Source organism: Pelophylax lessonae (assembly GCF_965119305.1).
Source record: "Pelophylax lessonae genome assembly, chromosome: 5".
NCBI lineage: Eukaryota > Metazoa > Chordata > Amphibia > Anura > Ranidae > Pelophylax > Pelophylax lessonae.
Window position 1 is genome coordinate 63,354,317 of NC_138772.1, and position 26,174 is coordinate 63,380,490.

The 26,174-nt window shown below is 44.5% G+C and overlaps 1 protein-coding gene across 1 annotated transcript in view; it reads right to left on the minus strand.

The window, feature by feature from the left end:
* LOC309556300 (ATP-dependent translocase ABCB1-like) overlaps positions 1–26,174 on the minus strand; it is an 80,397-nt gene that overhangs the window by 21,937 nt on the left and 32,286 nt on the right. Inside the window, exons 14-19 of the mRNA XM_082258741.1 lie at positions 24,189–24,359; positions 13,767–13,928; positions 7,429–7,605; positions 4,084–4,230; positions 2,027–2,128; positions 658–735 (exon numbers count right to left, since the gene is read on the minus strand). Coding sequence (XP_082114867.1) covers positions 658–735; positions 2,027–2,128; positions 4,084–4,230; positions 7,429–7,605; positions 13,767–13,928; positions 24,189–24,359 — 837 coding nt within the window. The remainder of the gene's footprint in view (positions 1–657; positions 736–2,026; positions 2,129–4,083; positions 4,231–7,428; positions 7,606–13,766; positions 13,929–24,188; positions 24,360–26,174) is intronic.

The following is a 26,174-nucleotide window of genomic DNA, read 5'->3' on the forward strand; positions in this document are numbered from 1 at the left end:
CCTATGATACCAACCACTCCCTGTGTCTAAGGATTAGCAGCATAGTGGCTCTAGAACACGAAGTCTTATAGGACTAAAGAAGACTCCCCTACCCCTCTCTGCTTCTCAATAATATAGGGAGTAGGTGTTTTGTAGTCAACAGAGAGAGATGAAAATAACTTGGACTGATAACAATCAGCACAGGTAGAGTACACGGAAAGTTATCGGCTCTGAAGATTTCTAGCAGGAATAATGGGCCTTTATCAAACATATATACCAAAACAATTTCAATCAAAAAAGGATTGGAGGCATAATGGGTATGCTAGGATGTAGGTACTCTTATTTAAATTCTGACACCTTGGAATTCAAAAACATTTCAATGGTATATTAAACAGACCAAAAGGGACATTTTTTTATGAGTTTCATACAATTTAAAGATTCTTCTGCTCTACTCTAAAGCAGGCTCCAAGTCTATTGGTGACCTCCCAGAACCTCCCCTATGGGTTGTCTGGATCTTGGTCTGCATTGTTCCCTATTGTCTGAGGCCTCTGTTTAATGCTATATTGTCCAATTTGATAGATCAGTTTACTGTGCATCAATAGAGAAAGGTTGTAGTTACATTTTCAGACATATCAAAGACAGATCAGAGCTGTACATATATACATTAGAGTGGCTAACCTGTCTCAGCATTGCTTTGAATGTCAGAAGTCTCAGCCTCTTTGTAAGGATCTCCCCTGCTTTCCCAAATGTAAATCCCTAAATGAAAAATAAAATGTTAGAGAATATACCTACATATGCAGAGAATATACAATATAATAATAACGGTAAATGAAACATATGGAGGCATTGTATATATTCTTATTTCCTGTTCCTGTTGTGTCTAAATATGGCTGTGCAGGTCAATAGACACCAAAGTAAAGCTAGATATACATAAGGCGCTTCTCCACTGCATGGTACCGCATGGTACGTGTTAGAACGGTTTGGTACAGCGGTGCTTTTCCACTACATGGTACGGCTCGGTTTGGCGCTTTTACCACTGCATGGTACCGCATGGTACGTGTTAGAAGGGTTCAGTACAGTTTGGTACAGCGGCACTTTTCCACTACATGGTACGGCTCGGTACGGCTCGCTTAAACAGTACCACCTCGGTTGGGGTTCCAAGAGGGCCGTACCTATACCATATCCCACAATTCTTTGCATGTAGCCTTGATTGTTTGTCACTACTAGCCACTGATTGGTCAGAGAATCGTTGTAATCCCACCAACATACTACTGTGGTGGAAAAGCGAACCGAGTCGAGTAGAGCCTATACAGTGCTGAAAGGTGCCGACCCGTACCACGCAGTGGAAAAGCAAATTGAGCCGAGCTGGGCCAAGCAGTGCCGAGTGGAGCCGAGCCGGTACTTGCAGTGGAAAAGTGCCAATACTGATTTCTCTACCTATACCAGTCCAAGGGTCAAAAGAGAGAAATCTCTTTAGCATAGAAGGAGGAATCTCCCATGCGGATTATTGTATTCTGATGACTGGTACCCATGGCTCTCACAATATCTGAACCATGAGTGTATCTGACTGGACTATATTCTCCCCAGCGCTGTAAAAAATAAAGTAAATTAAATAATTTACTCTTGTTGAGCTGACGGGGCCACCCACAGATCAAATTGTGACTGATTCAGTAGAAATCAGCATTCTGAGCTGTGTAAGGCAAGCTTAACATTATGTGCACTCAACAATGTATCAGATCTTGTCAGACACACCCCTTCTGCAATACACGTCTGAGATAAGGGGTGTGGCTGTTACTCAGCTCTGTCAGCACAGAGCACTGCGGTGTGATGGCAGGAAGAAAAGGTTTTCCTAAAAAAATTTCACACAAAAAACATAATATACAGCAGTACAGGGCTGTCAAACTTAAACTGGGTTTTAGGATTTACTGCCATGAAGTTGTCTGAATGTGACTTCTGGTTCTGTATATAACATATGCGAGAAAGAGACTGTCAGAAAAAGCAAACGGCACAAAGTAATAACACTGGTTAAATAACACCAAATACTTGCCTGTAGGAAAAAGGTCACAAAAGAGATTCCTCCAAGGGCCACAAACATCAGCGAGAAAAAGTTGCTTCTTGATCTAATCTCATCTGCCTGGCCTGCAAATACCTGAAAAATAAATGATATTACATGGCAGAAAAATGATTTTTCCATTGCGGCAAGAACAGTGAGAGGGTTAGGACCACTGTCAGGTTTTACTGCCTACTGTGGCCAGAAGGTTTTACCTTCAATAGTGTCATCAGGACAGAAGTGAGGGGAAATCTCCATTGTGGGAAAACAAAAAACAATATCGAAAGAACAAAACTTGCTACACTACAACACTCTAGCCAAAACTTAGAAATAAAATCCACTTTATGGCCAACATATGAAAAAACTCAGCTGTGCAGATTGTTATAGAGTCAGTCCACCGAAAATAGATTATTCTTTGCTGGATCATTAAACCTTATACCTTTGGGGAATATTAAAGATTTCTGCTCTCAGTTCCTGGGATTGCACACCTACCATGGCCATAGTAAGAGGTTCCAACATCCCTGCTGGATATATTATATATTTATTTTATATTATGAATGATTTAGGAGGTGTAGCTGGAGCACACAAATGTGTGAGGGGACTCTCAAAACTCCCAGGATCAGAATAAAAAATGTTGACTCATTATTGGAGTGTCCAAGACAAAAAACAGCCATCGGCTAACTTGGTCTACCAGTCTTCATACATAAGAAAAATATCAGTATTGGGTGAACTAGCTCTTTAAAGGTTAAATTTGTGGTTATAAATTATATAATTGAAGAATAGGAAAACAGCTGCAGATTTATATCAAGAAGAAAATATATTCTATTTGAGTTCTTGCTGTCTGATCAAGGCCATAAATATTTTTTTCTCCTGGGGGGAGATCCACCTTGGATTTCTAAAGGAAATTATTTATGGGTGTGGAAATTTGCATGCAGTCCCTGCGTCTGAAAAGCTGGGTTTGCTCCCTTACACTTGCTATTCAAATCTGGTAACACTCACTGTCACCCCATTAACCACTTAGGCACCGGAAGATTTTACCCCCTTCCTGACCAGGGCCAATTTTGCGATTTGGCACTGCATGAATTTAACGGACAATTGCACGGTCGTGCGACGCTGTACCCAAACGAATTTGACGTCCTTTTTTCCCACAAACAGAGATTTCTTTTGGTGGTTGTTGATCACCTGTGCGATTTTTACTTTTTGTGCTATAAACAAAAAAAGAGCGTCAATTTTGCAAAAATAACAATATTTTTCACATTTTTTTATATGAAATTCCCAAAAAAAAAAAATGTAAAAATCTAAATTTTTTAACATTTTAGGCCAATTTGTTTTCTGCTACATATGTTTGGTAAAGAAAATAGCAAAAAATGTATTCTGATTTGTTTGCGCAAAAGTTATTGCGTTTACTAACTAAGGGAAAGATTTTTGTCATTTTTGTTGTTTTTTTTTAAAGCGTAATGGCGGCGATCTGCGATTTTTTTTTTGCGGTACTGCGACATTGCGGCGGACAGATCGGACCCTTGACTGACATTTTTGACACTTTTGGGGTTACCAGTGACATTACTGCAGTAATCAGTGCTATACATATGCACTGTTACTGTAAAATGACACTGGCAGTAAAGGGGTTAACTATTTTTGAGAGGGAGGGGTTATGTGTGTCCCTAGGGGCGTGATTCTAGCTGTGATTGGCTGTGGCTTGAGGTGTATGAACAGTGATCAACGGTCCTACATAGTAGAACCGTATGATCACCATTCATATACAGGGGAGAATGACAGGCGGCTTTGTTTACATTAGCCGCCTGCCTTTCTCCCGCTCTAACGGACGATCGCGAGTGACCAGCGGACATCGGGTCCGCCTGTCACACGCGCCGGGGGGTCCGTGACCGCGCGCACGCTCCCTAGACCCTCACAGGCTAGCGACGTAGCCCTAGGTCGCTCTGCCTGTGAGGGGCTGACTGCCGACGTAAATAGTCGTGCGGCGGTCGGCAAGCGGTTAATAACTAGTAACTGAAAAATAGACAGAGGAAAATAAAAATATTATATATCCACCATACCCCAATAATCCTGGAGAATATAATGGCAAAAGCAGGCTGTGTACCACCATTGATTACGGCACAGATGACTCCCACCACAAAATACGGCCACTCCGGTTTATTTAGCTTCAGGATCTTGAAAAATGAGACTGGTGGAGGCTCATCACTCTGTGAAACATAAAAGACACCAATTATATTATGATTTTATTATATTATCATTATTGTTATTGATCCTAACCTTCTTGTTCCTAGTGCAAAAAGTGGTTAAAAAAAGTCATTATTGCCTGTTAAGCAGAAAGCATGACTCTGGGATCCAATAATATACAGTAACATGACCAAACGCTGTTGTTCAAGGAAAAAAATTCAAACAATCGTCGGTCCCTGGGTTACAAACACAATAGGGACTTTAGGTTTGTTCTTAAGTCGAATTTGTTTGTATGTTGAAACAGTGCATTTTTAAGTGCAACTTCAGCCTGTGCAGGGATCTGGGATGTTTCGGGTGCTTCTGGGCGTGCAGTCATGTTATCTGGGGCTCTTGTGGCCATGCAATACATACACTACTGCAGTGTGTAATGTGTCTGGCGGTGCAAGATGGCTGCTCAGCGGTAACTGTGACCAGCGTGGAGCACAAGTGACTGAAATTTACATCCATTCGTAAGTAGGAGTCGTTCGTAACTCGGGTGTTCGTAACTCGGGGACTGCCTGTACTTCTTCATGGTCAACATATCCTGTTTATACCTTTAAATCATATCTAAATTCAAAAACAAAAATGTAATATATTGCAGTTTACAAGTCCTTAGAGGTGGTGGTTTGGTGGCTGCAATAGTTTTCTTTTTTCAGGCTTTGGTGTGTTTATTTCTAACTAGGGAACCTACCAGTAACATACGTCCTGTCGTAGGCGGACAATATTGACTCCTTGTTTTGAATTTATAGAGGAGCAGCATTGTTACCTTAGGACAGGATGTATATCAGGATTACAAAACACCTCCTCCTCTTCTCTTCCTCATAAAACAGGGGGAGTTCTGCAGTCTACATAAAGAGCATGGAACAATGCCAACTACTAACAATGCAGCACAGGAAATTATCAGCTCAGTAGATTTCTGGCAGGATCAGCAGGTATTTTTTGCACTTATGAAACAGGTCGTTTCAATAATATCTAAATATCTGGGTGTTTAATAATACTACACAGAGACCACATATGATCAGTAATACTTGGCATCTAGAGTATTTAGACTCTAGAAAGGTGAAGTAATCTGCTATGTGTTCTTGCACCCCCAGCACTTTGCATGCTTTTAAAAAAAGCCCATGCTTCCCTGCTCTGTGCAGTGGTTTTGCACAGAGCAGCTCATAACCTTCTCTTCTTGGGTCCCTATTCGGCTCTCCTGGCCTCTCCCTTCTGTTCAGTGCAGCTTGCTATGGGGGCACCCGAGCCGAGCCACAGCTCTCTGTGTCCTTTCAGACATGGAGCCACGTCCTGGCTCTGCCCCCTTTCTCTCCTCATTGGCTCACTGACTTTGATTGGCAGCAGCGGGAGCCAATGGTACTGCTGTCTTAGCCAATAAGGAGGGGAGTCCAAGGCAGACGAGTCTCTCGTGCACATCGCTGGATCCAGATGGATTTCAGGTAAGTATCAGGGGGGGCTGAGTAGGGCTGCTACACACAGAAGGCTTTTTATTTGAATGCATAGAATAGATTAAGATTAAAAAAAACTTCCGCCTTTACAACCAGTTTAGGGTACCAGAGGAAGATGGGAAAAGGGGCACATATAATGCCACTTTTACATTTTTATCCTGATGAATTGACAACATTTCACACAATTGGCCACACAACTCAAACTATTAGCACACGTCCCAGACATGTGAATGTTCTCATTTATCCAGGTAATATTTTAGACAGTAGTGACTAATACTAGCTGCCCCAAACTTCTTGGCACTGTGGGGACTGGATGATGTAATTAGAACTAGGATGAATTCAGAAACTTTGAAACCTTCTGTCCTCCTGTGCTTAGACAATTAATATCTGTCTTGACACATTGCTAAACGAAATGACATACATAAAAGACAAAAAGTAATGTAGCTCAGTGATCATTTTTACATTTTTTTTATTTTTTTGGTTAATGCGAGCAGTGTAAGTACCTAAATTTGACTTGGTGTTAAACCCTGGCAGTCCCCCATACAGGAGCTCTCAGATTAAGGGTCAGTGCAACACTAGACCGCAGAAAGGATGCCAGAACTGCTGGCAGAAAAAAAAGCATAAAAATGCTCCTATGGAGCATATTATACATGTGTTTAAGCACATTTATGTTTATAAGGATTTTTCCAAAAACAATAAAAAACACTTGACATGCCTACATGCCACGTTTAGGGGCATCAAGCATTTTTAAGTGAAATTTTTCTAGTATTTTGGGAAAAACGCTTATAAATGCAAACGCGCCTAAAAGCTCCTCTCAAAAATGTACTTGTGGTGTTTTTTTCAGCCTGTAAATGCACCACAAGGGGCCAATCAGTTGTGCTGCAGTGCCCACAGGAGGAGAGAGCAGAGTGACAGAGAGATGAGGTCCATAGTCTACTACTTCTCCTATCACTGTCCAGTCACAGGCTGGGGGAGGAACGTGACCTGTATTACCAAACTGCCAGACAGAACTGTGTGCTGTCCTAGACCTGTGTAATTCTCAGAACTAAATGGCGAGACAAACAAATCCTTGTTTCAGGTAAGTTATTTCATCTCTGTATGTAGAGGTTTGCCTTGAGTCCATCATTAAAGTGGAACAGTTGCCCATATAGGTATAAATGCTGGGGTATGTTCCTGACACTCATTGGAACTAAATAAGCTACTTGGATGAGGAAATAAACACCTTCAACGAGTCTACTTGATTGTGACTAATTACTACTGGCTATACCGTGACCTGGATGAATAAGATATAGGCCCCTTTCACATGGCTTTCCGATCCGATCTGCCGGTCAGTTTTCCAGGTGGACCGGATCGGATGCTCCATGCAGCCCTATGGAGCGGCGAAAGTCAGCAAAGACATCTCCGCTGACACCTGTTGCTATCTGATCCGATCCTGTCTGTGAAATCCGGACAGATGGAAACCCTATTTTCCATCCGTCTGGAGGATCTGATCGGATAGGATCAGATGAGAACGGACAGGCGGTCCGCTCTCATCCGATCTCCCCATAGAGGAGAGCGGAAATCTGACAGCTCCATCTCTGCACACAGAGCGGAGACGGAGCTGTCATCCGCCTGCTCAGTGGGAATCGGCGGATCGATCCCTTGCTGAGCAGAATGGACTCCGTCAGGCACAACGCCCGTGTGAAAGGAGCCTTAAACTGTATAGTACACAATCATCCAGCTGCCGTTACTCACCATGTCTTTATCCTTCTTTTCCTGTTGTGTTTCTTGTTTTTCTGAGGTTCTACCCACGCTTTTCCTGCTAGACAATCTCCTGACCAGTTTGTCCCCTGAGTGATTTAAGTCTGGGGTATCTTCTTGTACCAAATCATTTCTGTTTTCATTATCGTCATCCTCTGCTGCTTCTACAGCCTAAAAAACAAACAGAGCTTTAGAAAACAGGATTATCTTGTATGCATCGCTTGTGCCTGTCCTTAACAATGTTCTGGAATGGGAAAAAAAACTTTTTAGATTCATCACAATAAAAGCATATGTAAACCCTAATAATGAACTTTTTATTTGCTCCTTTTTGGTCGGTTATAACATTGTAATCATTTTGTTTTGTTTCCTGCAATTGTAGAGTAGCCTGGAGTCCTGTTTGTTATAGAAATTGTAAACTATAACCCAAACAAAGTAACTTTTTATTAAATTCCTATCTCGGAAAGTTAGATAGTGTGTGCATGTGTGTGTTGTATGCATATTTGTGGTATTCTATATATCGTATATTGTTTTCCCACAATGGTAAATCGTTTGTATATACAGCATTCTTGTTTGGTAAGCACATTAAATACTACAGGGGTTCCTTGCTTTACCGCAAAGTAACCTAAAAGATACAAGCAAAGCAGTTGTAGATTTCTGAGAGCAAGAGTGGTAGAGTACCTTTCCAAAAGCCACTGGACAAGGCTGACACCACTTAGTCCACCAAAATGCTTGTGTATTGTCAGCCCACAATGGGACTCAGGAGCTGACGGCATATTTGTCATATCAATGGGTATTTTTCTGTACTTGCAGGGTGGCATTGTGCTTCTCAGAGGGGAAGTCTGTAGTTCCAGTGTCTACCCACAGGTGTCTTGCAGCAGCCAGCTGATCCAAGAAAAAAACTCCACCTGGTGCTGGCTGCTGGGAGGGCATTTATTCTCTCTTCTGCTGTCAAACCTTGCTCCAGAGTTTTGAATGTTCTCGGATACTGCTAGCCTTTATCTTGTTCCTGCTCTTTGACCAGTGTTAATTTTGAGGTCAAATTTCAATTTAGTTTTAGTCAGGGAGGTTGATTTACTAAAGGCAAATATACATTACTGTGCACTGGAAGTGCACTGCAAGTGCAGTTACTCTAGATCTGAGGGGAAGCTCTGAAATTAGGGGAAACTGTGCTGCATTCTATCATCCAATCATGTGCAAGCAAAAATGCATTTTTTTATTTTCCTTGCATGTTCCTTTTAGATCTAGAGCAACTGCATTTGCAGTGCACAGACTATTTACCTTTAGTAAATCAACCCCATAGTCTTTAAGTGAAATGTAATTTTAGTTTTAGTTGTATTTTAGTCATCTTAATTGTTTTAGTTTTAGTCAATTAAAATCTCCATTATCATAAGCAAACTAAAATGTTGCTTTTTAACAAACAGAAGTGCAACTTAAAAATATAAAAAAAACAAAAAACTGTAAACTCTTTTGGCTGTAATGCCATTGCACATATTACCAGAATAAAAAAAACTTTACCAGTTCTCTGTTAAAGGAGATGTATAGCCAAAGCTCATTTAGCTGTACATCTCCTATGGATCACAGGAGTGCAGTTTGTTCTGCACTCCTGTGACCCGTTTTTAGCAGAGAATGGACGAAGTCACAGAAGTTGGTCCAGGCACCGCCCCATAGTGACCATGGAGTCGTGAGCCACTGAGCCAGCTGCTCCCGCCCCTCCACAGCCCAACGCTCCAGTGAGCGAGGAAGGAGCACAGCAGAGAGCTGTCAAAACCAAGCGATCGGCGGTGTTTGATCGCTCAGTTCTAACTTAGTGTAGCGGACCTGGGGGACAGATGCAGCATTGGGCCGATGCTGCATCCACCTAGATAAGTATTTATGGGGGAAAAAAAACAAACCCCCATATTTCTCTTTTAATATTGAAAACAAATATCAAGTAACATCCTCAAACCAAGTTTCGTAAACTTAATTTTGATGTCAATATTAGATTTAGTTTTAGTCATAGTCTTTTGACTAAAATGCCATTTTAGTTTCAGTTGTATTTTAGTCATCTGATTTGAAACTGAATATTATTTTTATTTAGTTTTCGTCACTGAAAACATGCAGCTGATGAAAACTATGACAAAAAATACTTTTGTTGACGAAATGAACACTGTCTTTGACCGTGCACTTTGCCTTGCACTTTTACCATGAACCCTGTTGCCTTTTTCCTATTTCCTCTTCTTCCTGATCCCAGTTTTGGTTTCCCCTTCCTATATATTCCCTGAATCTCAAGTTCTACAAGTTTTCCTGTGTTCCCCTTCTGTATATATTCTATATAGGTAGTTTTAAATTTAGGATTTCTGTTATTCTGTTCACTTATATCTTATGAAATATATTATGTGGCGATTGGTATCGGCGCTACCTTACAGTATAAAACGTGACTTCCCCAAAGTGTAGGTGAAAAAATATATGGGTGTCAACAGAAAATGTTTTTTGTGAGTAAATTAAATGAAATAAAACAATCCGTGTGTTTATTGAATTTCAAATAAAAAACAAATATAGTGATACATGTGCAATATACATATCGAAATGGTGTAAAAAAGAAAATTATGGGGGGGGGGGGGGAAGGGGGTGTTCCCACAACCACAAGTGTTATATCAGGTATATACTTTTTCTGATATATTTGTGCCACACAAGTATTGAAAATAAACAGGTGCTACTGTGCAGAGTTCGAAATGACCACAACCACAAGTGTTATATCAGGACTTTCACTGATATATGTGCCACACATGTGCTAGAAATAAGCAAAAGCTGCTGTGCAGAGTCCAGAGTGTCCACTAGGTGGCGTCTGCAATACGACCTGTACAGCTGTATGGGGGGTCTTTTCTTCGTATTTGGGGGAGCACTTCTGAGCCGGTGGTCTGGTGCCCTGAGAAGTGGCAGCCACTTAGCCGTATAGAGGCAGCCCTGATCGTGTAATCAGCATCCCTATACACACAGTAGTATGACCACATGACACCCCCTTCCCCCCCCCCCCCATAATTTTCTTTTTTACACCATTTCGATATGTATATTGCACATGTATCACTATATTTGTTTTTTATTTGAAATTCAATAAACACACGGATTGTTTTATTTCATTTAATTTACTCACAAAAAACATTTTCTGTTGACACCCATATATTTTTTCACCTACACTTTGGGGAAGTCACGTTTTATACTGTAAGGTAGCGCCGATACCAATCGCCACATAATATATTTCACTTTCACCCTTGCACTTAAGGGTTGATTGGTGGCAGCTCACACCTTCTATATATATTTTTTTATCTATTTGTCCCCTCATATATCTTTAATCCATAGCGCTGGTCATCCTCCCTTTACTATACTTATATCTTATATTTGCTGTTTGTTGCTTTAACCTGCATGTGTTAAGTGGAGTTCCGGGCACAGAATCGTGCCTGTAGATTTCAAGGCATCCGCTTCCTTATCCTTTCCTGTGCCCGAATTGGATATTCCCGGCCTTTTTTTTTTTTCCTTACCTTTTTAGAGAGGATAATATACTCACCTTACCATCCACTTCCTCCTTCCTCGGCCGCGGCCCGCGCCGTCACTTCCTGTCCCGCAATGCGTCCTGGGAGCTCTTACAACCTACAACAGCTCTACAACCAGGAAGAAGGGAAGACATTTCCCTACAACGGACTCGGCGATCCAGGACAAAGATGGCGGCGCTCAGCAGAAATGTTATAAAGTAAGATTTTATGCTTGCAAACAGATTATTTCAATGTATGAAACAGGATTAGCAGATGTATAGAGGTCTAAGGGTCACTGTTTGGGGGACATTAAAAAAAAAAAATGATTCTGTGCCCGGAACTCCGCTTTAACTGTACTTTCAATCTCACATTGTGGAGAGATTATCCAGCTCACAGAACAGCAATCTAAACACCAGTGAAGAGAGGATGATCATTACTGAGGTCAGTTAATGTTGCAGTTATCCATTTGCACACACAAGCAGCAGCTGCCACCATGTGATTTAATGGAATTACACAACGTTCACGGCATCCGCTGCAGCAATTCTGACCTGAATGTGACAGTCAGCTTTCCCCAATCTATGCAAAACTGTAACAAAGTGTTGGATGAAAATACACCTTTTATCCCAAGCTAAGGAGCAAGGGGATATCAGCTGAGCAGAGACGAAAAAACAATTTACCCTCAGTTTAGAAAGGGATTATTTATGGTATGAATGGTTAAAGAATAACTTTACTGTCATGAAGTGAACCTTGCATTTACACTCTCCCCACAGCGCCTGCTCAATGTCTGTTTTTGATGAGTTTCTGTTCAATTTTTGCTGGTTTCTCCAACAAGATAACAGACACCTCCCAAAAATGCAAAACATATAAAAAAATGTATTAAAAAAGCAGTAAAAATGCATGTGAAATAAATTAAAAACACATTGGGAAAATGCTCTAACTGTATAGCACTGTCCCCGTAGGGCTTGCTGTATGATGACTTGTTGGGCCTCCTCTGATTGTCTGCAGACAGTCAGTTAGGGACATTTCACACATCCATCCTTACTCCCAATGGCTCAATGCTCAATAAACAGTCCAGGGGTATTGTTTTTTTTTTGTATTTATTGTGGAACTTGGATGGGAGAAGTAAATAGTGGGATACTCCAACTGGAACCATGTACATTGGATAAGGACAACTCTCACTTGGCCTCACCAGGTTGCTTGTGGAAGCAGTCACACTGCTTGACCATAATGCCATGTGTATGGAAAGGGTTAAGTCTCCTTGCTCTCTCTCCAGTAATAGACTTTGTGAATCTACATTATCTTCAGGATACTCTTTAGCATCTCCTTTACTGACACCCGTCCACTGACCCCCCACAGGTCAGGCCCCTTGACAGAGATCTGTACTCACTGCATGCAGAATTAGATCCTTCAGTGTCTCCCTTCCAGTCAGCTTTACAGGACCTCTGGGTTCAGTTTCTCTCTGACTCTTTAGGCCCTCAGGTTGACTACCTGAGGCTGCATGTCAACTTCTACAGAGGAGGAGGCAGCTGTCCCCTCCCTCCAGGTCTTGGCTATCCAGCTGAAAGACCCTGAGCACATATGCTCCTGGCTTTTATACAGTATCCCAGCATGCACATAGGTACTTTTGTCTGCCAATCACCAGGGCTGTACTAAATGCCTGTGCACTCATTTGTCAGGTTTCCTCCCACTGTCCAACATGCCTCCCTATTGGACCAGTGTGAAACGCTGCAGACAAACTGAGTTGCACCTGAGCACATCGAGCAGACCTCACTAGATCCTGCTCTCTGGTATTTAGAGAACAATACAGATTTACCTGCAATCCTTCTGGTGAGCAGACAGGATCCAAAACTATACTTTCTCTATCTAGCACCTACCTAGGAGGGTGCTACAACAGCAACCTGCATAGGTGTGAACCAGGCCTAAAATATCTTTGTCTTGCAGATCTCTGGACGTTGTAGATACAGTGTATTACCAAAAGTATTGGGACACCTGCCTTTACACGCACATGAACTTTAATGGCATTCCAGTCTTAGTCCGTAGGGTTCAATATTGAGTTGGCTCACCCTTTGTAGCTATAACAGCTTTAACTCTTCTGGGAAGGCTGTCCACAAGGTTTAGGAGATTTTTTTGCGGGACTGCGACATTGCAGCAGACAGATCGGACCCCTAACTGACATTTTTGACACTTTTGGGGGGACCAGTGACATTACTACAGTAATCAGTGCTAAAAATATGCACTGTTAGTGTAATAATGACACTGGCAGGGAAGGGGTTAAATGTAAGCCTAGGGGAGTGATTCTAACTGTGGGGGGGGGGGGATTGGGCTTTTGAGATGAACACAGAGACATGTGTTCCTATATAGCAGGATCACATGGGCTCTGTGATCATCCGAGGGAGAAGGACAGACGGCTGTGTTTACATCAGCCGACCGTCCGTCTCTGTCAGCGGGGAGAGATCGAGAGTGTCAGGCAGCAATCGGAGCCACCTGACACATGCGCCAGCTTCCCCGCTGAGGATTGGGGGGCGGGAGCACGGCGCCGCCGGCGTGCGCTCGCCCCCTAGCTCCTCCCAGGCAAATGACGTACCAATACGTGGTTTTGCCTGGGAGAGCCAGCTTGCCGACGTATCTATATACAGTATACGGTCAACAAGTGGTTAAAGTGCATGCGCGGGAGACGTAATAAAAAAAAAAAAAAACAATCGATATTTTGGAAAGGAAGCGGGTAAGAGAAAAAATGAAAATGAACACAGATAACAGACTCTGGGATAAATAATTTAATTGAAAGTCACAATAATGGGCATACAACCGCTTTAAACCTATATTTACCTGCATGCTGACAAGTTTCTGGTAGATTCCTTCTCTTTTCATGAGCTCGCTGTGACTTCCCTGCTCTGTGATGACACCATTGTTGAATCCAGCAATACTGTCTGCATTTCTGATTGTTGATAAGCGATGTGCGATAATAATAGTAGTCCTGCCTGTTCTGGCCTGTATAGAGAAATATAGAAATGATACAATGTGATCTGTATAGAGGTGGGGTCTATTAAAAAAGGTGAATACTATTTCCTGTTGTAGCTTTCAAGCTTCTGGTGTCACCTACCTGCTCACTGGAATTTGTGCAAACATCATCACAATGCTGAGTTCCTCTCTAAGCAGATATGGTGTCAGCGACTAGAAATATGAACTGGGAAGATTAATGCTACAGGGCGTAATGATAAAAGCGCAACTCCACTTTTGCTGAGAAAAAAACATTCCCCTCTGGGTGATCTCTGTACATTACAAGGATTTTAACAAACTTTGTTGCAGATTCCTACCTTTTGCTATTCTGAAGAAATCCCTGTGTGTTTGTCTGTGTCCATGTGATTAGTAAATCTAATGGGAGTGGTTTCAGAATGATCAATCAGCTGCTGCACCTGCCGGGCTCTAATCAGGAAAATCGCAGGGTCTGCATGCCTTTAAATGTGATTTCCTATTGGGAGTATCTCACCAAAAATGACATTTTTGTTGCAGGGGATTCCTGAAATCTGACTTGTATCTTAGGCAGACTTCTGGGAAAATTGGTGAGCCAATCGCACAAGCAGGAAATGATGTTTCTGGGGTGTGGTCAGTATACATTCTGTGTACAGAACACCTCCAGGTTGCCATATTGCATTGCATTTTGCAGAGATTTACAGAGCTGCAGATTGAAAAGAAAAGGCAATTTCTAATAAAATTCAATCACAATCTGACTTGAGTCGTACTTGTATACACTTTATTATATATATATTTTTTTTTTCACAAAAGTGGAGTTACCCTTTAAGTACTGTAGCCTGAAACCTGACATGGCAGTATTATCACTGTTATGTGCCCTATTCAATTAACTTCATCAGTTCTTATCTCCAGTTGCTGACTCCAGTTATGCATGCATTTCAGTATATTCAGCTAAACAAAACTGCCAGAGTGAGAGGATGAGAAGAGTTTGGTGGCAGTCTGTGTCCTTAACTTACAGGCACAGGTGATCGGCGGCAAGTGCATAAAGAATGGGGTCCTAGTGAGGAATGCCCCTCATGTATCATGGGATAACCTCTGCTGCTTTCCCAGACTGTCTTAAAAGAGTTGTAAAGGCACAACCTAATACTTAAATGAGCCCCATCTCTATCCAGCAATGTCCACGAGTCCCTCAGCCATCCAGGACTCTCCCTCCTGATTGGCTAAGACACAGCAGCAGTGCCATTAGCTCCCTTTGCTGTCAATCAAAGTCAGTTAGCCAATCAGGAAAGAGAGGGGGCGGGGCAGAGTGGCAGCTCCATGTATGAATGGACACACAGAGCTGCAGCTCGGCTCGGGTGCCCCCATAGTAAGCTGCTTGCTGTGGGGGCACCCGACAGGAGCAGCAAAGAGGGACCCGAGAATAGGAGGATCGGGGCTGCTCTGTGCAGAACCAACTGCACATAGGAGGTAAGTATAACATGTTTGTTATTTTTATAGAAAAAAAAACGAGACATTACAATCACTTTAACAAAATAGATTTTTGTAAATTTTCCAATCTGGCTGATGTCATAATTGATCACTTTTGCAGCATCTTGGCAACTGCACATCAAACCTAGGCTAAGATGACAGCTTAAAATAGAACCATAGGTAAAATAGTTTTTTTTTTTTTCATTTTGGATAGAGCAAGGGAGGGTAATAACTACTGTGAGATTTTTTTTTCCCCATCTCTGTCCCATTGTGGAGATTTCCCTTCACTTCCTGTCCCATAACCAAACAGGAAGTGAGAGGAAATCCCTTTAGATTAGGGAATTCCTTGGGGACTCCCAGGTTACCAGAAATAGTGTCCCCATTGGAAGATTTCCCCTCTATTACTTTTCTGGGGACAACCCAAAATTTGGGATTTTCTTTTAATTTCACTTTCAAAGATAACAGAAAACAGGACAAATAGAGAGGGTGAATCTTCCTAACGGGGGCACAGACAGCAATAAAACCTGACAAGTTTTAATCTCTCTGCATTCTATCCAAAACTGAAAAAAAAAGTTTTGTTATACTTTAAATTTGAAGAGACAGCTGCAGTCCGATAAAAATACTTCACAACACTTTATTTGGGTAAAATAAAAGCGATCTGGGGCATCCAAATAAACCCAATAGAATGCTAATGCATTTCAGCCGAAGCCTAAAAGCTTCGACTGAAAAGCATTAGAGTTTGCTGGGTTTATTTGAATGTTCGCTTATCTTTTACCAAATAAAGTATTGTGAAGGATTGTTACCAGACTTCAGCTCTCTTCAAATTTATACTTATGAGGTGTACAGGAACTTGAGATGTGTAAACCGGCTTGGAAATAGAGACACTCGTGTAATATGTTTAAGATGGTAGCTTGTTGGCAGTCCAGATTCACTGTCAGCTCCCACCAAGCTGGCACAAGGATGCCTCCCCTACCCTATACTTTATGCTCAAGAATAGAGCTAGAGAACGCACACATCTGTGTAGCACCCTCTAATGGCTCGTTTCCACTGAGCTTTCTGGTACGGTTCGGTTCGGTACGGTAGGCTATTTATGCCGTTTCCATTGTGAATGGTACCCTAATTCCGAACCGTACTGTACCACTTTTTTGGGACCCTTTCGTTGGGGTACCAAGCACATTAGTGCCGTACCAACAGGGTGGAGCTACACTCTGCAGAACTTTGATTGGTTGACAGAGAATCGTCTATCACAGCTTTCCTGCTACACCACGCCTATCATGAAAGGGTACTATTGGCAGTGGAAACGCAAGGTGTACCGTTCCGAACCATACCGTACCACTCAGCGGAAATGAAGCATTAGTTAGGCTGCTAGGCAAACTTAGTTTTTGGCTTCTGCTGTAAACATAGGTGCAGTGATAGTTTGGTCTGGTCTGTTCAGAGCTTCACAGGCTAAGAGACTGATTGCTTCCCACTGCCTCTAGAAGAGGTTTCTGGAATGTAGGGAGGGAGAATTCAAATGACAAGCCTGAATATTAAGCAGGTACTAGCCAATCCCTGGGGAGCAGTGGCGGCCCGTGCATAGGGGGCGCCAGGGTGCCGCCCCCCCTAAAAAAAAAGAAGAAAAAAAAAAAAAAAAAGACAAAAAGAACAATAAAGTTCGGAAAAAAAAAAAATCGGTTCGCCGGCCAATGTGGTGGCTAAAGGGGGGGTGGGGGTTACGACCCAGAAGAGGCGCCGATTGGCTGCCTTCTGGGGGCGTAACCTGGGCGCAGGAAACAGCGCTTGGCCACCCCCACCTTCGTGATATCCTGGCTGTGATTGGTCCAGTCTCCAGCCTGGACCAATCATCATCCAGGATATCGCTGACGTCGAATGGGGGCGGTGCCGGTGCGTGCGTCAATCACTCACCGTCACCGCCGCTCAGAGAAGAGGAGAGGCCGCCCGCCGGTTCCCGCCGCGAGACGAGGGAGAAGGACCCGCCGCAGAAGAGGAGGAAGAAGCTGAGCCGCGCCGCCGCCAGGTAAGTTTGAAGGGAGCACGCACACTGCACTCTGCATCGATTGGGGTACACTGCTGGCACTCTGCAATCATTGGGGGACAATGCTGTGGCACTCTGCAATCATTGGGGTACAATGCTGGCACTCTGCAATCATTGGGGGACAATGCTGGCACTCTGCAATCATTGGGGGACAATGCTGTGGCGCTCTGCAATAATTGGGGTACAATGCTGGCACTCTGCAATCATTGGGGGACAATGCTGTGGCGCTCTGCAATAATTGGGGTACAATGCTGGCACTCTGCAATAATTGGGGTACAATGCTGTGGGCACTCTGCAATAATTGGAGGACAATGCTGTGGCGCTCTGCAGTTATTGGGGGGCAATGCTGTGGCGCTCTGCAATCATTGGGGTACAACGCTGTGGGCGCTCTGCAATCATTGGGGGACAATGCTGTGGCGCTCTGCAATCATTGGGGGACAATGCTGTGGCGCTCTGCAATCATTGGGGTACAATGCTGTGGCGCTCTGCAATCATTGGGGGACAATGCTGTGGCGCTCTGCAATCATTGGGGGACAATGCTGTGGCGCTCTGCAATTATTGGGGGACAATGCTGTGGCGCTCTGCAATCATTGGGGTACAATGCTGTGGCACTCTGCAGTGATTGGGGTACAATGCTGTGGCGCTCTGCAATCATTGGGGGACAATGCTGTGGCGCTCTGCAATCATTGGGGGACAATGCTGTGGCGCTCTGCAATCATTGGGGTACAATGCTGTGGCGCTCTGCAATCATTGGGGTACAATGCTGTGGCGCTCTGCAATCATTGGGGGACAATGCTGTGGCGCTCTGCAATCATTGGGGGACAATGCTGTGGCGCTCTGCAATCATTGGGGGACAATGCTGTGGCGCTCTGCAATCATTGGGGGACAATGCTGTGGCGCTCTGCAATTATTGGGGGACAATGCTGTGGCGCTCTGCAATCATTGGGGGACAATGCTGTGGCACTCTGCAGTGATTGGGGTACAATGCTGTGGCGCTCTGCAATCATTGGGGTACAATGCTGTGGCGCTCTGCAACCATTGGGGTACAACGCTGTGGGCGCTCTGCAATCATTGGGGGACAATCCTGTGGCGCTCTGCAATTATTGGGGGACAATGCTGTGGCGCTTTGCAATTATTGGGGGACAATGCTGTGGCGCTCTGCAATTATTGGGGGACAATGCTGTGGCGCTCTGCAATCATTGGGGGACAATGCTGTGGCGCTCTGCAATCATTGGGGGACAATGCTGTGGCGCTCTGCAATTATTGGGGGACAATGCTGTGGCGCTCTGCAATCATTGGGGAACAATGCTGTGGCGCTCTGCAATCATTGGGGGACAATGCTGTGGCACTCTGCAGTGATTGGGGGACAATGCTGTGGCTCTTTGCAATCATTGGGGTACAATGCTGTGGCGCACTCTGCAATCATTGGGGTACAATGCTGTGGCGCACTCTGCAATCATTGGGGTACAATGCTGTGGCGCACTCTGCAATCATTGGGGACAATGCTGTGGCGCTCTGCAATTATTGGGGGACAATGCTGTGGCGCTCTGCATTGAAAGGGGCATGCACGCTGAACTCTGCATTGAAGGGGGCACAGCACATTGTTTATTGCATTGAAGGGGGCACAGCACATTGTTCATTGCATTGAAGGGGGCACAGCACAGTTGCATTGAAGGGGGCAGGCACGCTGAACTCTGCATTGTGGGGGCACAGCACAGTGTTCATTGCATTGAAGGGGGCACAGCACAGTTGCATTGAAGGGGGCATGCACGCTGAACTCTGCATTGTTGGGGCACAGCACAGAGTTCATTGCATTGAAGGGGGCATGGCACAGTGTTCGTTGCATTGAAGGGGGCACAGCACAGTGTTTATTGCATTGAAGGGGGCACAGCACAGTGTTTATTGCATTGAAGGGGGCACAGCACAGTGTTCATTGCATTGTGGGGGCACAGCACAGTGTTCATTGCATTGAAGGGGGCACAGCACAGTGTTTATTGCATTGAAGGGGGCATATCACAGTGTTCATTGCATTGAAGGGGGCACAGCACAGTGTTTATTGCATTGAAGGGGGCACAGCACAGTGTTTATTGCATTGAAGGGGGCACAGCACAGTGTTTATTGCATTGAAGGGGGCATAGCACAGTGTTCATTGCATTGAAGGGGGCACAGCACAGTGTTTATTGCATTGAAGGGGGCACAGCACAGTGTTTATTGCATTGAAGGGGGCACAGCACAGTGTTTATTGCATTGAAGGGGGCATAGCACAGTGTTCATTGCATTGAAGGGGGCACAGCACATTGTTCATTGCATTGAAGGGGGCACAGCACAGTTGCATTGAAGGGGGCATGCACGCTGAACTCTGCATTGTGGGGGCACAGCACAGTGTTCATTGCATTGAAGGGGGCACAGCACAGTGTTTATTGCATTGAAGGGGGCACAGCACAGTGTTTATTGCATTGAAGGGGGCACAGCACAGTGTTCATTGCATTGTGGGGGCACAGCACAGTGTTCATTGCATTGAAGGGGGCACAGCACAGTGTTTATTGCATTGAAGGGGGCATAGCACAGTGTTCATTGCATTGAAGGGGGCACAGCACAGTTGCATTGAAGGGGGCATGCACGCTGAACTCTGCATTGTTGGGGCACAGCACAGAGTTCATTGCATTGAAGGGGGCACAGCACAGTGTTCATTGCATTGAAGGGGGCACAGCACAGTGTTTATTGCATTGAAGGGGGCACAGCACAGTGTTTATTGCATTGAAGGGGGCACAGCACAGTGTTCATTGCATTGTGGGGGCACAGCACAGTGTTCATTGCATTGAAGGGGGCACAGCACAGTGTTTATTGCATTGAAGGGGGCATAGCACAGTGTTCATTGCATTGAAGGGGGCACAGCACAGTGTTTATTGCATTGAAGGGGGCACAGCACAGTGTTTATTGCATTGAAGGGGGCACAGCACAGTGTTTATTGCATTGAAGGGGGCACAGCACAGTGTTTATTGCATTGAAGGGGGCATAGCACAGTGTTCATTGCATTGAAGGGAGCACAGCACATTGTTCATTGCATTGTGGGAGCACAGCACAGTTGCATTGAAGGGGGCATGCACGCTGAACTCTGCATTGTTGGGGCACAGCACAGAATTAATTGCATTGAAGGGGGCACAGCACAGTGTTTATTGCATTGAAGGGGGCACAGCACAGTGTTCATTGCATTGAAGGGGGCATAGCACAGTGTTCATTGCATTGAAGGGGGCACAGCACAGTGTTTATTGCATTGAAGGGGGCACAGCACAGTGTTTATTGCATTGAAGGGGGCACAGCACAGTGTTTATTGCATTGAAGGGGGCACAGCACAGTGTTTATTGCATTGAAGGGGGCACAGCACAGTGTTTATTGCATTGAAGGGGGCATAGCACAGTGTTCATTGCATTGAAGGGGGCACAGAACAGTGTTTATTGCATTGAAGGGGGCACAGCACAGTGTTTATTGCATTGAAGGGGGCCCAGCACAGTGTTTATTGCATTGAAGGGGGCACAGCACAGTGTTTATTGCATTGAAGGGGGCATGCACGCTGAACTCTGCATTGTTGGGGCACAGCACAGTGTTCATTGCATTGAAGGGGGCACAGAACAATGTTTATTGCATTGAAGGGGGCACAGCACATTGTTTATTGCATTGAAGGGGGCCCAGCACAGTGTTTATTGCATTGAAGGGGGCACAGCACAGTGTTTATTGCATTGAAGGGGGCATGCACGCTGAACTCTGCATTGTTGGGGCACAGCACAGTGTTCATTGCATTGAAGGGGGCACAGAACAGTGTTTATTGCATTGAAGGGGGCACAGCACATTGTTCATTGCATTGAAGGGGGCACAGCACAGTGTTTATTGCATTGAAGTGGGTACAGCACAGTGTTTATTGCATTGAAGGGGGCACAGCACAGTGTTCATTGCATTGTGGGGGCACAGCACAGTGTTTATTGCATTGAAGGGGGCATAGCACAGTGTTCATTGCATTGAAGGGGGCACAGCACAGTGTTTATTGCATTGAAGGGGGCACAGCACAGTGTTTATTGCATTGAAGGGGGCATAGCACAGTATTCATTGCATTGAAGGGGGCACAGCACAATGTTCATTGCATTGAAGGGGGCACAGCACAGTTGCATTGAAGGGGGCATGCACGCTGAACTCTGCATTGTGGGGGCACAGCACAGTGTTTATTGCATTGAAGGGGGCATAGCACAGTGTTCATTGCATTGAAGGGGGCACGCACGCTGGTCTCTGCATTGAAAGGGGGCATGTACGCTGGTCTCTGCATTGAAAGGGGGCATGTACCATCTCCTGTACCATGACCTGTGACATGCTTATACCATATCTGTGACATGCCTATACCATCTCCTGTACCATCACCTGTGCCATGCCTGTACCATGACTTCAAAGTCACGCAATTTTTTACTGCGTTTTTTGACGCGAAGCAATACCGATTACATTTTTCTTTTTGCGCCCCCCCAAAAATTTTGAGCACCAGCCGCCACTGCTGGGGAGGTGTGCCCAGATTGTGGCTGGGCTTTTGTTAAATAGCCTGGAGCCCTGAGGATATTGTCTTTTTCCCCTCTGAGTGAATGGATCTATGAGCTGAGAGAGGGTGGGGGGGGGGGGGGGGAGTGCTTGGCCCTGGAGCCCTTTGGACTGATTACTGGTTGGACTACTTTGCAGCAAGAAGTTGCACCTATGGTCTGTCTGGGTCCAGGGATCCAGTGAGTAAAGCTTCTGTCTTTGCTTCTATTATTTCATGATCCCCAACCGTGAGCTGTGGGCTACTCAAGTCTACCCTTATTTGTGCTCATATTGTTTCATGGTCCCCAGCTGTGAACTGTCGACTTTTCAAGTCTGTCTTTACCAATGCTACTGCTGTCAAGTAAGAAGTGTCCTCTGCTAGCATTAGATTTAATTTAGGAGTATCCCATGTCACCCCAGATTCCATCCCAAGCGCTACAAGCTATAAATTAAAAAAAAAAAAAAAAATAAGACAACCCCTAGACTGTTTAAAAAAGCCAGAGCACATGGACTGTTGCTGTGTCCCTTGCTTCCTTGCACTGTTTTGGGAAAGGAACTGTCTAATCTACAGTGGCTCCTTCGGTGGTAGCACTTCACCTGTATGGGAACAGCCATATTGTAACCTATATTGTAACTCGCATGCTCCAGGCCTTAAGCCCACCACCACAAATAAAGGAATGTCCACCCAAGTAGCCTTTCAGCAATTTACCATGAAACGTCATGTGAAAAACTTGGTACAACAGATTCCAAACTTCACATTTTCTGATTAGTAGTGCAAAACACATAAGTGCCACCAACTCAAGCCATCTTCCCATACTCTTTTTTGTGAGTTCCCCTACAGTGGGTCCTAACATGGAGTTTCTGTGGGTCTGGGCCCACAAGGCCCTCTTCTCTCCAGGTTCCAACCTACATGGCTAATGTCAGGGGTATCTTGTTCCCATCCTCCAACTAAATAGGGGGTAGCAGTCTCCAGCAACGCCCCCACCCAGAAGGTTTAGCTCTGCTTTAACCGCTTGCCGACCGCCGCACGACTATTTACGTCGGCAGTCAGCCCCTCACAGGCAAAGCGACGTAGGGCTACATCGCTAGCCTGTGAGGCTCTAGGGAGCGAGCGCGCGCCGCCGGAGGCGCGCTCCCACTCCCGCGCAGTCACAGACCCCCCCGTGCGTGTGCCCGGCGGACCCGATGTCCGCCGGGCACTCGCGATCTTCCGTTACACCGGAAGAAAGGCAGGCGGCTTATATAAACAAAGCCGCCTGTCATTCTCCCCTGTGTAAGAATGGAGATCATACGGTTCTACTATGTAGGACCTTTGATCTCTGTTCTTACACCAGTAGCCACAGCCAATCACAGTTATAAACACGCCCCTAGGGACACACTTAACCCCTCCCTCTCCAATAAAGTTAACTCCTTCACTGCCAGTGTCATTTTTACAGTAACAGTGCATATGTATAGCACTAATTACTGTAGTAATGTCACTGGTAACCCCAAAAGTGTCAAAAATGTCAGTCAAGGGTCCGATCTGTCCGCCGCAATGTCGCAGTCCCGCAAAAAAATCGCAGACCGCCGCCATTATGCGTTCAAAAAAAAAAAATGACAAATATCTTTCCCTTTGTTAGTAAACGCAATAACTTTTGCACAAACCAATCAAAATATGCTTTTTGCTATTTTTGTTACCAAACATATGGTAAAAAAAAAATATTGGCCCAAAATGTTAAAAAATTTAGATTTTTACATTTTTGGGGGGGGGGGAATTTCATATAAAAAAATGTGAAAAATATTGTTATTTTTGCAAAATTGACACTCTTTTTTTGTTTATAGCGCATGATCAAAAAATCGCACAGGTGATCAAATAGAAAAGCTCTGTTTGTGGGAAAAAAAGGACGTCAAATTAGTTTAGGTATAGCGTCACACGACCGCGCAATTGTCCGTTAAAGTCACGCAGTGCCGAATCGCAAAATAGGCCCTGGTCAGGAAGGGGGTAAAATCTTCCGGGGCTTAAGTGGTTAAGAGTCTGTATCAGTGAAAACAAGATGAGGCATTAACATTTTTTACAAAGTTAAATATTTGTTAGATATTTGCATCTATAGTAATATTATATCTAATTATTTTAGATATTTGTATCTATGGTAATTTTTTTTTTCCATCTCAGTCGTAATGAGATTTGTCATGGACAACTGACATATGTGTCTAATTCCATATTTATAGGGACACATAGTTACCTTATCCAGGGCTGCCTGGACGATGGCTTCACTCTCTGTGTCCAGAGCGGAGGTGGCCTCATCTAGAAGAAGAATTTTAGGGTTGCGGACCAGCGCCCGTGCAATGGCAATCCTCTGCTTCTGACCTCCGCTCAGTTGTGTTCCTCTCTCCCCCACAAAAGTGTCAAATTTCTAGAAATAAACACAGTAAGTAGTTAAGTGGTCCCCTGAAGTGAAAAAGGACCCTGTAACAAACCGGCAGGGACATACCATTAGTCCAGATTAGGGCCCCTGGTAGTTAGGGGCCCATTTAAACTCCAGTGAGTTCTAGGTTCTGGCTGGAGTTTACTGTATAAGGGTAGGCATGTAAGAAGGGGCCTAATGAGTGTACCCACAAATTGAGTAAACCAATGTGGATGCTTAAAGCGGAGCTCCATCCAAAGGGGGAAACTCTGCTTGTTCACACCCTACCCCCCTCCACTGCCACATTTGGCACTTTTTAAAGGGTAGGGGGGAGTAGGTGTCTGGTTTTGACAGGTACCCCTTCCCACTTCTGGGTAAAATCACCATAGGGAACTCCAAGCATTTCCAGCACCTCCTCCTTCCCCACGCTGACAGTATTTGTAGCTGTAGACTTTTAATTATTTTTTTGCAGACTGGAGCTCCTCTTTAAACTTTGTCTGTATTGTGAATTTACAGCAATGGCACCAAATACGTTGCAGGTCATACACTACTGAAATTGTTCCAGGAATCTGACAGAGGGTGCGCCCTGTAAAAGGAAGCCTATGCTTTCCCTTCTCGATAGGTTCCTCTCCGTAATGTTACTTCTACTCTCTCCCTAACCATGGGGTGCTCCATCCCTATCTTACTCCCACACTGCGGGCACCACGAATGATGAAGAATTTATATTGCTGTCCATGTACCTGATGGGGAGACTCACTCTCTCTATAGGTCCTAGTGACTCTTCTTTTTGGGACAGAAAGTGATGGGAAGTCTGAAATCATACTGTTGTTACATAGTTGCCAACATTTGAAAAAAAATTCCAGGGACACTTTGCAGCACAGCTATCAATTACTTACCACACCCACTTCCCTGAAGCTCCGCCCACTCCACATAATTAATCTCCGCCTACTTATCAGATTATAGGGTCTACTCAATAAAGAGAGAATTATAGGAAATTGAAAAGGGAATTTCAAACTTGAGGCCAAAGTAGCAGAGCTGGAATAATTCTCCCATTCAGCTGCACTACTTCTGCCTAAAGTTTAAAATTCTCATCACAATTCCCTGCAATTCTAAAGTGTCAAATGTGCTCAGGTGTGACCATACAAAAAATGGAATATGTAAATATAAATAAAGTGAAAAGTGTAAATAAGTACACCGGTTCACACTGGGGCGACCTGGTCGCCTCACAGGTCGCCTCCCATAGGAAAGCTGCGGACCCGTTCTAATAGGAGCGACACAAGTCGCCCCGACCTAGAAAAAGGGTCCGGAGCTTCTTTGGGGCGACCAGGAGGCGACCGCCATAGACTTCAATGTTATGAAGTCCGTGGCGGCCGCTCCGAGGTCGCGGCGCGCTGCTCGCACCGCGATCTCGGAGGTCGCCCCTGAAAGTAGCGTCGCTCCTATGTGAACCGGCGCTAAGTAAGTGCAAAGTGTAAATAAGTACATTGCCGGGACAATGTAAATTACCCGGGGCAGGCTCCCATTTCCCAGGACTGTCCCGGGAAAAAACGGGACAGTTGGCAAGTATGCTGTTACCGAAGCAGGAAGTGAGGGGAAATCTTCCAATGGAGACATCTATTTCCTGACAATTTTCTAAGAAAGAATTCCCCCTCATCTGGAGAGATTTCTTCTCACTTTCTGTTGTGTCTCTGAAAAGAGGTAAGTGTAAAACATCCAAACAGGACACGCATTAAAAAAACAACTTTACATAGGATTCAAACATATTTTACACTATTAAAAAAAAAAATTGTGAGTATTTGAAGCCCTGCATACAGCCTGACCCTA